At 40.8% G+C, this 13,110-nt stretch overlaps 2 protein-coding genes across 2 annotated transcripts; both read left to right on the forward strand.

Moving 5' to 3' along the window:
* The first annotated feature begins 205 nt into the window (after positions 1–205).
* LOC115828900 (cornifelin homolog B-like) lies at positions 206–1,397 on the forward strand. The gene is made up of 3 exons (XM_030792999.1): positions 206–311; positions 433–587; positions 1,272–1,397. The coding sequence occupies exons 1-3, from the start codon at positions 206–208 to the stop codon at positions 1,395–1,397; spliced, it is 387 nt and encodes a 128-aa protein (XP_030648859.1).
* Positions 1,398–9,901: 8,504 nt separating this feature from the next.
* On the forward strand, positions 9,902–12,846 carry LOC115828901 (cornifelin homolog B-like). The gene is made up of 4 exons (XM_030793000.1): positions 9,902–10,004; positions 10,116–10,288; positions 10,550–10,741; positions 12,715–12,846. Exons 1-4 carry the CDS (start codon positions 9,902–9,904, stop codon positions 12,844–12,846), a joined length of 600 nt encoding a protein of 199 aa, XP_030648860.1.
* Positions 12,847–13,110: the final 264 nt, after the last annotated feature.

The raw sequence follows: 13,110 nt of genomic DNA on the forward strand, positions 1-13,110 counted from the left end.
ATTATTTATTTTCATTATTTCCCATGAATGAGTTAGTCGTTATTAATAAAAATGAACTATGAAGTAATTCTGTTTTCTTCTTCAAAAAAATAGGTAGTCAAGGCAGTCTGGTGCTTGAAAAGTTATTTTTGAAAGGCAATAATACTACATGTAGATGATATATTACTTCAGTGTTAACCATTGTTTTTTCAGACTTGTTGTGAACATGACAACAACGCTGGTTGTTCAGCAGCCAACACCTGTGATGCAGGTGATAGAGTCTGACGGATGGGGTTCAGGGGTTTTCGACTGCTTCAATGATCTAGGCGAATGTAAGTGGTAGTAAATAACTTCATTCACAAATGAATGACTGTGTCATACCTAGGTTTCTATGGGTCGGAATGTCAGAGAGTAATAAGGTGTGTATTGTTTCTCGCTCATACACTTGTCCAGGCTGTTTTGCGTATTGGTTGTTCCCCTGTTATGCCTGCATGAAATCGCGGGACTTTGGAGAATGCCTGTGTCTCCCATTACTGGACTACTGTGGTGGTGTTCCACCAATAACTCTTGCTTTAAGAGTTTCCATGAGACATCGCTACGGTATAAAGGTGAGGACAAAAAGAACAGGATAATACTTTGTGAAATAAACAGACACGGTGGGTCAAGACAACAAGCATACCTCTCTGGGTATAAATATAGGTCATACGGTATTTTAACATACAGGAAAGTGATAATTGTGATTTGCAGACAGGCTGATGGCAAGGTTCTGAAATTTTAAGGGTATATAAGTAAATTTTTCCCAAGAAACAGATTATGAAACACACCAAAAGAAAGAGAGAGTCTGAAAAATGTTGCTTAAAGACTGATGTCAGACTCAGAGACAGATTTCTCAGATGATAAGACAATCAGGAAGTTTACACCCTTTGTTCACGCCTCATTAGGGGCAGTCCCCAGAGTACTGTGTAGGCAGTGACTACGGACCTGAATGGAAGAAACATTTTTTGGATTTTTTTTTGTTAGTATGGACAAAAAAAGTCAGCTCTTCTGCGATGCTACATGTCTCGCACTCTTGTAATCTTCCGTAGTCAGACGTTTCTTTATAATCCTACTTTCCAGACGTTTCAATGCAGTCTTTAATAGCGGACAAAATGAAACGTTCACGCTGGACTTCCATAATTATTCTGAAATATTTGGCAATGCAGGTTTCTCCTTCTGTCTTCATTTTACTTTAGACTTCAAGGTCGAGTGTACGAGATAAAGCTGACTGACAGCCATTGTGTGTGTGTTTGCAGGGAAGCATCCTGGATGACTGTGTGTTTGCCACCTTTTGCACGGCCTGTATATGGTGTCAGATGTCCAGAGAGATGAAGAGACGCAGCAGTCCCATCACCATCATCAATACCGTACCAAAACTTTGAGATTACACGATCCATTTTTTTGGAAGGTTCTAGCGCTTACCCAGTGTTACAGGAGATATCAAGTAGGCTTAATTGTATGGCCCCATATTTGTAAATACTGAAAATTTTGAGATTTTTTACAGTTGTGATAATGCCGCTTAGTGTGTAATGTTATCACTATATGTCCTTTTTCGTGTAATTACATAATTACGTAGTCTTCCCACAAGATACATACTGTTTTAGGAATTTGACCTATAAGGAGTTTCGATTAATACCCCTACTTCAGCTTAATTGATGTAATTTGGAGTAATTAATGAAGGGAAATGCCATGTTAGCTTGTGTTATGTGGTAGTTACAGAATGCTTCCTCTAGAGGGCAATAAGGGAAGTGCTACTTGCCTAGCAAAAGGAAGAAAGACAAAAAAGAGGTTAGTCTGACTGTGAATGCTGAACATTAGTTACATGAATAAAGTTCTCTGGATTTTAACCCCTTGTACTACTTTTTCCTGAGTTAAGTTACCTACTGAACTCGTTATGTCAATTTTAGGGGATTTTGTAGTTTTTTAGTATAATTGGGCATTGATTTGGGGGGCTTACAAACTCAAAAATGCTCCATTTCAAATTAATGGAAAGAACTTTTTTGAGTTATGAGAATTTGCCTTAAGACAGGGTTATCTAGGTATGCATTCCACCCGAAAAATGGGAAAAAAGCTTAACAGCATATATAGATATAAAAAACATAAGGAAGGGGAGGTACAAACAAAACAGACCAAACAGTGTTATTAGAATTATTACAATTATATAAAAATTATAATCAGCACATTATTTTACACGTCTAAGTCCATAAGGGTTGTGCTATAGTATTGGAGGGCAATGTCATCACCCTTTCAGTTATTTGTTCAAATGGGGCTCCTCACTTCCTACCAGCTGGAGCCTTGGTACAAGCAGTATGGCAGAACCACTGATTTTCCCAATAATAATAAACGGTTTGGAACATAATTTTTTTATTTATGTGGATGATGCTTTTCTCTGTTTCTCCAATGTTCCTAAATCTTTGTTGAGTTGAGTTGGAGTTTTGTGATTTCGAGGTAAACAAATGGTGGTGACATGGTGGGAACCGAACCTGGATCACCCAAATTCATAGGATGGCACTGATGGCCTTGGGTGATTCTTCTCCTTCATCTGTGCATGCTCATGGATCTTTCTCATGATCTTTGGGCTTAGAACTTGCCTGTGTAACATTCAGTCACACTGGAGAAGAGAGAGAGAGCTATTTATACCATTAGAGGAGATATAGCAACCTAATATGTTGATCTGCACTCTAAATGAACTCTAATATTAGCCACCACTCTCATTACGAATAGTGCAAGAACTCATAAATGAATACTCACATGTTTGTAATTAAACAACATTACAAACTGAAATCTAGGTCTCCTTTACTCAGTTTGTCTAATTACAAAATTGTAACTATGTATGAGGGGAAAAAGTACACATAAAAAAAGCATCCATAATGATGGTTTCTGTCCTTTTATGACTTTTTCAATGTATTGCTCCACTTCAAATTGGAAAAAGGCAGATATCAGAGAGAGAGACTCAGTCAGTGCTGATGCTGAACTGAATGAGATGCCAAACATACACAAATTGCACATCTCGCACATCAGTAACAGTGATAACCTATAAGCAGTAGGCGATGAGCGGGGGATGCCATCCCCCTTGTTAGCAAAATGTCCAAAATGCATCCCCCTTGTTCACCTGCGATCCCCCTATATACTCTATAGAGTAGTGTCAGTGACCATTGGGCCATCCCCTGTGCGGGCCATTAGGGCCATGCCCCCTGGTAAAAAAAAACAAACTGTCTACTGCCAATAAGTGATTTACCTTCATTTTGCCATCATGAAGCTCCTGGTCGACTGTTGTCAGGACCATGGAGAGGCATTGTGGGCTCAGTTCACTGTGCTTCTCCGCAAACCTCTCCACACACTCAAGAATGGTGAGCTTGGCAAGCACCTTCACTTTGAAGAGCTCACCAAGGAATCTCACATTCCCGATGGAGCTGCGACAAGCTTTCTCTTTAGCTTTTGCCAGTTCCTGCTATGTTCTTCACTGGCCTGTGTAGGAGCAGGGCATCAGAAAACATTAGATCAATCGAAATTCAAAAGCATGTCCCTCAATCTGCCAATACACTGTTCACCAAAAGTGTTAAAAAAGACTCAGAGCACTGAATTCAGTGCTGCTGGAAAGTTTCCTGACACATCTAGGCATTTTTAATGAGGCACATGTTGTGTATGTTTTATCATTATCACGGATAGGTAGCCTAGTGATGCTGCTCAAGTCCACCTTCTGAAACTCTGATCACACACCAAGTCACACTCCGAATCCTTCTCAAACTCTGCCCTAAGGCATCCAATCAGGAGTCTGTGGAAGGTTACTCAGGTGCCAAGTTGGTCCAACATGGGCAGTTTAAGCTGCGATACAGAAATACAGAGTACGAGAAAGAGAAATATGCGGGATTGAGGTCAAATGTGATCTACAGAAATGCTTTACTCTCCAGAAATAACAAGGTGCAATGCCAATGAAAAGAACAAAAATGAAAAATTGGTATAACTCAGAAATCTGAGAATAGGTTAGGGGGCACATTTAAACCCCACTAACATAAAAAAAACTACAAATGAATTCTTTACAATAAAACATACCATAGCCATCAGATATTAGATATCAGAGAGAGACTTGGTCAGTGTGGATTCATACGTTTCTGCACCAACCTCTTTTAAAGAAGCCATTGGTTAAGAAGGCCTTGTCTTAGATTAGGTCCACTCTGGAGCCTTTCCTTTGTGTCCGCTGAAGGGTCTGTCATCTTTGTCACCAGCTGAATGAAGGCGTCAGCTTGTTCAGAATGCTGCAGACTTTCCCAAGCCACGTTCCTGTTCCTGAACAGCCATAAAAAAAAGTTCAACTCGTAACCTCACCTGAAGTCTAACACACTGGTAGAGACATAGCTGCTAACCGTTAGTCACTGAGCACAGAACCAGTACCAGACACAAGGTGTCTTATGGATCACCGGGTTAACCAAGACATCTTCTTCATGGCTGGTGTGGTTGCTATTTCTCAGCAATTAAAGCTTGAGTCAGAGATGTTCACACTGGTTACCTTACTCCCCTTGCATGCAGTGCCACGGCCGTTGGGAAGACACTGAACAATGGTAATTCAATGAGCTTCCAAGACTCCTTCTTTTGTGAGAGCTTTTATATCCTTCTTGCCACACACTTTGACCCCAAGGACAACTAAAAACCAGCTTGGTCTGGTTATTTTGTAAAATATTAGTCCTCATGGCCGCTCACCTTCGCCCTCTCCTTGACCTTATGTTTCCCAAATCTCTCTTTTCACAAGGTGAACAAGTCATAAAGCAGAGACAATGGAAAATCGCTGGAAGCTACATTCTTCAGAGATTTAGGACTTTGATTACATCTTCAATACATTTGAGCATATTACTTAACACATTTGCACGTTAGAATCATCTTACTTAAAGTCAAAACCCACACTGGCTTCCATGCGTTTTCTGCCTTTTTCAATATATCTTTTCATTAAAAGACATGCTGACAATGATCCTGCCCTGCTGAGTCTGCTGTGTGGTAAATTTGGTGAACTGAAAAAGCAGGACTAGAGAAGAATAAGACACTCAGGCTGCTGTCAAATCACAACAGCCACAACAGTCAATGGCTGGAAGAGCTTGAGGTGACAATGATCTTGTTTTCTTTAAAAGTTACAAAACTACAACAAGTTGAATTGACGCTTTCAATTGTGTGTGTGTGTGTGTGTGTCTTTCTGTACAGCATTGAACTTTCATAACCTACCTCAGCTCCCAAGAATTCAGCCAAGATGTGATTCTCCTTAAATCCTTTTCATTTCAAGTGGGAGTCCCCTGAACTGATCAGCATCTCTTCTGAAGTGTTGTTGAGCTCAGGAGAGTCATTGGCGTTGGCTCTGGGAGTGTAAAATCAGCAGGGGTTAATTGGTGGGACACAGTCATTCATGCAGGGAGAGGAGGCGATCTGAGAGGCTGGATCCACAGTTGCAGGGTTAAGGGACTCCACCTGAATAGTGTTGGGGCCCTTAGCCCTCGCTGGGCAATGACCAGTTATCCTGTGCATACAGTTGTAGGGAGTCACACATCAGAAGGTCAAATCTGTCTCGAAACACACTGTATTACTCATCTAACAGTCACACATTACTGTCACACACACACACACACACACACACAGGCTCACTAGCGGGAGCTCAATCACATACCTCAGCAGTGAGTGTGTCTGTGAGGGGATTCTGAGATCTTCTACAATTCTCTGCCACGTGGTTGAAATAGAGGCCAAGGTCATAGTTGGTTCCATTTCCAAGCTCTAGTTGGTGTCTTTATTATCACATGTGTATGAATCCAAAAATCGAAATACTGTTCAAAGAAACCCTTGAGCCACATAAACAAAGATACCACAGGAAATAATGTCTCTACAATGGGTACATTGTACCTGAGGAGTGGTATATTATGGTCAGAATGTTTCTGAGCTTAGTTGCTTGTCTCAGCAGCCCTAACCTCAACTGCCACACTGTCTCATTTTGATAACAAACTGAGTGACACGCCAAATATATACTAGCAGTCCTCTCACACCTCTGTGGCAGTGATAACCCAAAAGTGAGGTACTTTCATTTTCGGGATGTCCTACTCTTTGGACAACAAGAGTTACAATGTACAGAAGCGCATGGCACCCTCCTTGTTAAGGCTCTGCAGCAGTTTCACCGCGCATCCAAGCACAATGCTCTCAGGAAAACATGTTCTCCTGAAACAGCTCGTCCATGAATTCAACGTTTCCAGCGGAGCAATGGCAAGCTTCGGTCTTCACCATCGCCTGCTCCTCCTATAGCTGCTCCTGATCTTGAGCCCGACTTCTAAGAGGTGCAGGGTATCGGAAAGCCTTACATCAATCCAGAAGGCTCAAATACGTCAGAAATGCACCATCCACAAAAAGTGACGATGAAGTCACGTCTTTGAATTCGGTCCTGGTGGAAAGTTCTCTGATGGGTCAAGGCCTTTTCAATGCTCACTCAGCTGTATGCATTGGTAAGAATAGGTACCAGTGTTACTGAATCCAGCTGCCTCTGCTTCTCCTCAACCACGACATGCACCGTCGTTGTTAGGATGGTAGCAGTAGTGTGGGGAAAAGCACTGAGATGCACATGAGATGCTGGAGGGTGCTGCCTACCTGGGTTTTGGTGAAGTAGGAGGGAGATCAAGTGCAGTGACAAGTTGAGTCGATTCTGTCAGTTGCATTAGAATGATTAAATGTTCTTGTCCAACTTTCACACCCAAGAGTGTGCCTGTATATGTGTATACGTGAGGCTAAGCATCATTTAAGGGAAGTTCTGGGGTTGGTCCATCGCAGGCACTGAAAGCTGCACTACAGCAAAACAGAATCAGACAAAGGAATATGCAGGATTGGGAGCAAGTGCAGACTACAGAGGAAGTTTTTACTCTCCAGAAGCCATGACAGTAAGAAGGGCTCAATAGAAAACTGGCAAAAAATATTGATTTCTGACTGTAAACTTCCTGAGAAGCACGTGAAAAGCCAACAAAAAGGTTCAACCTGTAACCTCAACTCCTCGGATGCAAGTCTTACACACTGTTAGACACACAGATGTTAAGTGCTGGTCACTGAACATGAGCAACTTCACCTGTGTTTTCTGGGTCACTGCATGGACTATGAAATCATTCCTTTGCATGACTGGATTTCATGCTTTTCTCTGGCTTTTTCAGTTCTATCTTACCATTAAAATATACTTTTGCAATGACCTTGGGGTGCCCAGACTGCTGAATGCCAAAGTTGGTACACTAAAAGAATGAGAGAAGAAAACAGAAACATACTTGGACTGCCATCCAGCTGTGCACCAAAGTGTGATGAGCTGAACTGATTCAGCTGTATTAGAATGATTAGATCTCCTTGTCTAATTTTAACAGACACTGATCACTTATAAATATAAACTAGACAAAAGCTGCAGTGGGTGCTCTTAGTGTTTTTGTGTGCGTTTGGGTATTTTGTGTGTGTGTGTGTGTGTGTGTGTGTGTGTGTGTGTGTGTGTGTGTGCACGTGAGTCAGCCTGTCTGCCTCTGAGGTGACATAACTCACTGCAGCTCTCCGGGCCCCCGTTGTCTGTTTGAAGAGGTCAGTAAAGGTGCGGGTGCCTTCCAGGCTTTGCAGTGCATTAGTAGCTAAGTGACTGGCAGCATGCCGGTGGACCGTAGGAACAGCCAAGGCAGTGGGGAGAGGAGGAACTGGGGCAGGCATAGGTCTGAGGGTGTGAATGGTGTAAGGGGCATGATTTCACCTGGATGGATTCCAGCTGTCCTGGACACCGAAATACATAGAAGTATTCATGCATTAGAAAACGACTCGATCATTTAGATCAGTTAGTCACAGTAATATGGGTTACTAAACCTAAATGGACTCATAAAAAACTTGCACAATTAGTTAATCTATACACACTCTATTACTTATCGTACAGTCCCACGATCCCATACACAGATTCGGCAGCCTGATGTTCATCACGTCCTGTAGCATGGCACGTCGAAAACTTGCTTTACGTACGTGTCATTGTTTAAAGGTTAGGAGGAGACCAGCAAAATTCATAGCTGGTTTAAAGTTGTCCTCTGTTTTTATTATCAGAAAAATGTCATTACAAATACAGCTAAAATGCCAATGGTTGAGAAACCCAGTAGATTAGACAAACTTTAATCTATGAAGTTCAAGCGCAAAACAACGACGGAGTAGTAGGGCCACACTGAGGGAAAAGATTCTGAGATTTCGAGAATAAAGTCGCTATTTAACGAGAATAGAGTTGTTATTTAAGGAGAATAAGTCGTAATTTTAGGATACGTGTTGATGAAATATTAGAGGAGCAGCCTGCCGCCTGCGTTAAAATGACCGACGTGAAGCATACTTCAGTATAAGTTTCACAAATAACGAAATACTTAATTATCAGGATTTTGTTGTGCGTGTCGCGGCGCGAAATTGTGCTTACCACTGACAATAAAGTTGTTGAATCTTGAAACAGCAGTTGCCAGAAGCAGGCTCAGGCTGCCACTGACTGTCCTCTCTCCCGTTTGTTAGTTGCTGGTAATATATTTTCCTACAAATGTTTTTTATTTCTCTAAAATAATTATATTAAATTAAATAAAAATAATTTGATAATTTTATATCTTTATTCTAGTTAAATAACGACTTCACTCTTGTTTAATAACGACTTTATTCACCTTAAATAATGATTTTTCTCTTTAAATAACGACTTTTTCCTCGTTAAATAACCACTTTATTCTCGGAATATTATGACTTTTTTCTCAGTTAAACGCTTTATTCTCGTTAAATAGCAACTTTATTTTCGCTAAATTACGACTTTAATCTCGAAATCTCAGAATTCCTCCCCCCTTCAGTGTGGCCCCAATACTCCTCGTACAAAGCAGGACGTTAGCATCAATTTTGAAACCGTCCGGTAAACTGATTGGTCAGCACTAGTGTATCGTATTCTACTTCCCATATATTTCCTAACGGTCCATTCTTACACCAATTCTAACCTGTATGAAACAGGCAGGACGTTAATTAGTTTTTTTTTAAACGAAACTGTCGTGGTACAAAAAAAAAAAAAAAAAAAAAATCTGACATTTTAATACTCACTTATACCACAGTAAAGCAATACTAAAACCACGCTACACGAAGATATGGTTTTAAGTGGATTGTTAAGTCATGACTAATAACTAACTTCCCGTTTCCTAGCCTGGACTGCAGGTGGTGGTTTTACAGTTCATTAGCAAAAACTACTAACATGCTAATCTACAACAAAACATGTAAGTTTAGATGATTTTTTCCAAACCAGAGCATAAGCTGGACTAGAAACATCAATTTAACAATCGAATACCAAGGTAATTTTTACAGCCCCCTACCAAGTTGTGTTTACAATGTATTTACACTTCATGTTGTCCATTCAGTAGTAATAACTTATAGCTTGAATTTTCAGGTGGAATGGAATGAATTATAGAGTGAATGAAATAGATGAGTGTTGATAATTTACCTCTTTCAACATAATCTTGGCGTGTTCCTTGCTGTTGTTTTATTTTATACAGACAATAACAATTATTAGTGATCTGGTTGAGCCTTAACTGTGGTCTTTATTTGTTGTCCAAGTATGTTACCCAGGAAGAAGTATGCTAATTAAGACTGTTGTCTGTCTGATAGCTAAGCAAGCCTTTGTAGGTCCGGCTTCAAAAATGACAAGTCCGAAAAAAGAAAAAAAGTTCCTGTTTCCCAGTGGAGTTTTGGTTTAAAGTTGTGTTAGTTATTCTCCTCAGCTGGTATCTAAGACTAACTTAAGAACTGAATTTATCTTTTACATATTTTACTGATAAAGGTTTATTTTCAAATTTGAGGGAACCAAATAGTTAGATCTCAGTCCAAATGACAGAGGTTCTCTTGACATTAGTTAGCAGTCGTCATGGCAACAACAGTGGTTGTACAGCAGCAGCCTCAGAGAACTACCCCTCACCTGACCGCGTGGAGCTCTGGTCTGTTTGACTGTTGTCAAGACATGCCGTCCTGTGAGTCCACACCAAACCCATGTCATATCTCTCCAACATCATAGTCATTACTATCACTGTTCTTGTGAAACATTTGCCTCTTTTTTTTCTTTCTTATATTTTTGTTCTCAGGCTGCTATGCCTGTTGGTGCGGCCCTTGCTTTGCTTGTGCCACTACAAAAGAGTTTGGAGAGAGTACCTGCTTGCCTCTTGTGGACTATTCACTGTTTGCTTTAGTTGTGCCAACAGTGCCACCTGTAACTCTATCAATGAGGACCGCCGTACGCTACACGTATGGAATTGGGGTATGGTACCACATTAGCTCTGTGTTACCAGAATAATCAAAAATCAAACGAACAGCAACAAAAAGGAGGAGTGCAAGAAACATGTCATTTTAGTATAGGATCATTTTAATGTGTCATTTTAAGATACGATCATTGTCAAGCTCATGACAATTAACACATTTCTAGATCTAAGCTTTACAGAGGAGACTGTGTATTCAAGTATAATTTGAGAGTAGAATCACTCTTTAAATTGACTAAAGTGTGGTTTTTTTTTCTCCTCAGGGAAGCCTCTTCGAAGACATTCTGGTGTCCTGCTGCTGTTATTCGTGCTCTTGGTGTCAGATGCATCGAGAAATTAAGGAACGGGGAAAAAACGTCACCATCATCACCAGTCATCCTGTGATGGTCAGTCCACAGGTGAACACCACTGCTCAGCAGGCTTATGGAGTGAAGGTCGACCCAAAGCCTTTAGGCGTAACCACACCACCTCCTTTTGCTACTCATGTTGGTCCCATGTCCTCTAATCGACCTGCCTTTATTAGTTGAGCACAAGCGGACTCTTGATTAGCATATAAAGTAAAAAATGTTAAGTGAGGTTATGGTATGTTATTTGGTTAAGGCAATGCTCACAGCGCTAGAGTGGTTATGTTGTGTTGTCTCCTGTTCCATTCTGTTCTAATAGGTTTCTGTTATTGTGAAAATAAAGGAATCAGATTACTGCTGTTAAACTTAGCCTTGTGTTCTTTTTCCAAGGAGACACTTATAAAGCTCTGTTTGGCCAGTCGGATAATGTGGTGCCATTTTAGCCTCGTGTGGGAGCACAGGTGCAGGATACAGTTGCAACGTTTGACAGTCTGAAAGTTATGAAGGAGAACTCATCCCAACCTGTTTTCTTTGATTGTGTTTAGAACCATCATCACTGACATTCTTTTAATGGCATTGTGTGACTGTCTCAGTGGTCTAACCTGTTGGCGATTGCCTGTTGCCTCTGGGTTGTGTTTGGGGTGTGTTTTTGTCATAACTAGGTGCCACATGGTGCACGGCTGTAGACTGAGTAGTTATGAATAGTTAAAATTACTATTCAGTTACTTTTCATAATTTATAAACCGCCATTTATCACATATTTTCAGCAGCTAGATCTTAGTAAAAGACCGGCGAAGCATGAGACTATATTCAGTCATAAGGGGTGAATCACACATTAAAAACAACATAGATTTGTGATGATAAAGTAATATTATGTTAAGAGAGACCTAGATGGCATTATGAGAGATTAAAGTGGAGAATTAATGCTATGCCTACTGATCAAATAAATGCTGCGTCAAATATAATGCATTTAACCAGGGATGTGGAGTCGGTACACAAACCCTTCAACTCCGACTCTGACTCCCACACCGACTCCACAGCACTACTTCATTATAAAGCAGTGCTGTGGACTTGGCTGGGGGGAGTCAGTACACAAAACCTTCGACTCCGACTCTGACTCCCACGCCGACTCCACAGCACTACTTCATTATAAAGCAGTGCTGTGGACTTGGCTGGGGGGAGTCAGTACACAAAACCTTCCACTCTGACTCTGACTCTGACTCCTCAGTTTATGATACCACCGACTCCGACTCCAGTAACCCAGTTGTGCTTCCGACTCCACAGACCGGCATTTAACAGATTCATTTAAAAAAAAAGAAACAGACATAAAATACAGTAAAGATGCATATCAATCATAAAACATAACAAAGCCACATGAGTGGTGAGTAAAACAAATAAATTACAGCATTGAAATGGAACTCAGGAAGGAAAATAAACTTGAACACATTTGGTTTGTTTCAGTACAAGTCTTGAACTGAAAAGAGACACTACAGTGGAGATGGTATTTGCTATGGCTCTTAAATTGTTGGAAAGTATGTTCCCTTTTAATAACTCCAGTAATGAAGGTGGTTGTCCAAATATAGTAGATAATCTAGGCGTGATCGTGATTGGCTGCTGGAAGGTCTCGAGGCTCTGGAGTGTTGATAGGAACACAGTGTGAGTGGTGGTGCCAAGTTGCCATGAGCATTGAAAACAAACAGACTGCACACGTTAACATTGTTTTTGTATATCTGTGTTGATTCAACATGAGAATGAGACGAAATGAAAGTAGAACAAGCTTTGCGATGCCACATCAGTGTAAGGTCAGTGTCTTGGTGCTTTATTTGCTAGTATTTGCCCTCCTTTGGTGTAATCTTTAAAATGCATTAATTTATTACATTCCAGAAATCAAACACTGGAGGTGGCACAAATAATTTGTATATAATAGCAAAAAAAGAGATTTGTTCTCAGTGTACTTAAGTCCAAGTCAGTAACACTTCAAAATGTGTGAAAGCAGAATAGGTTAAGCCCTTGACCTAGGGCCTGTTGTGCTATTGTCCTTTTTGCTATGGGGATAAGTGATTTTGGTATAAGTGATTATAAAGAGCAATGACAGCAAAAACACTAAGAATCTCGCTTTTTTGACGACGAACGAGGACGGCGACGGTGATGAAGACGACGAAGAAGATGATGATGATGATGATGATGATGACGACGAAAATGATGATTTGGAGTAATTTATACCCTTATGCTCAGAACTCAAATGAGAGTAATGTCAATTCCTAGACAATGCGGACAATGCTACCTATACTTGTCTGGGTCCCTCTCCTGCACATGCTGTCCAGTAGTTGATACAGAGGCAAAATCCTGTCTTCTTCCAGTGATGGCAGTCAGTCTGTCAAAGATCAAGGCTCAGGGACTAAATGAAACATCCTGCACTATGGTCTGAACTAGCTTCCTGTAGGAGCATGGACTTGCACTGCCAACGCAGAGAGGTCCTC

Source organism: Chanos chanos, chromosome 15, assembly GCF_902362185.1.
Source record: "Chanos chanos chromosome 15, fChaCha1.1, whole genome shotgun sequence".
Lineage (NCBI taxonomy): Eukaryota > Metazoa > Chordata > Actinopteri > Gonorynchiformes > Chanidae > Chanos > Chanos chanos.

Coding starts and splice junctions, on each gene's coding strand:
- LOC115828901 (XM_030793000.1), top strand. CDS start 9,902: ATGGCAACAACAGTGGTTGTACAGCAGCAGCCTCAGAGAACTACCCCT. Junction 10,289..10,549: donor GCTACACGTATGGAATTGGG/GTATGGTACCAC, acceptor TTTTCTCCTCAG/GGAAGCCTCTTCGAAGACAT. Junction 10,742..12,714: donor TCGACCCAAAGCCTTTAGGC/GTAACCACACCA, acceptor GTGATTATAAAG/AGCAATGACAGCAAAAACAC.
- LOC115828900 (XM_030792999.1), top strand. CDS start 206: ATGACAACAACGCTGGTTGTTCAGCAGCCAACACCTGTGATGCAGGTG. Junction 312..432: donor CTTCAATGATCTAGGCGAAT/GTAAGTGGTAGT, acceptor ACACTTGTCCAG/GCTGTTTTGCGTATTGGTTG. Junction 588..1,271: donor GACATCGCTACGGTATAAAG/GTGAGGACAAAA, acceptor GTGTGTTTGCAG/GGAAGCATCCTGGATGACTG.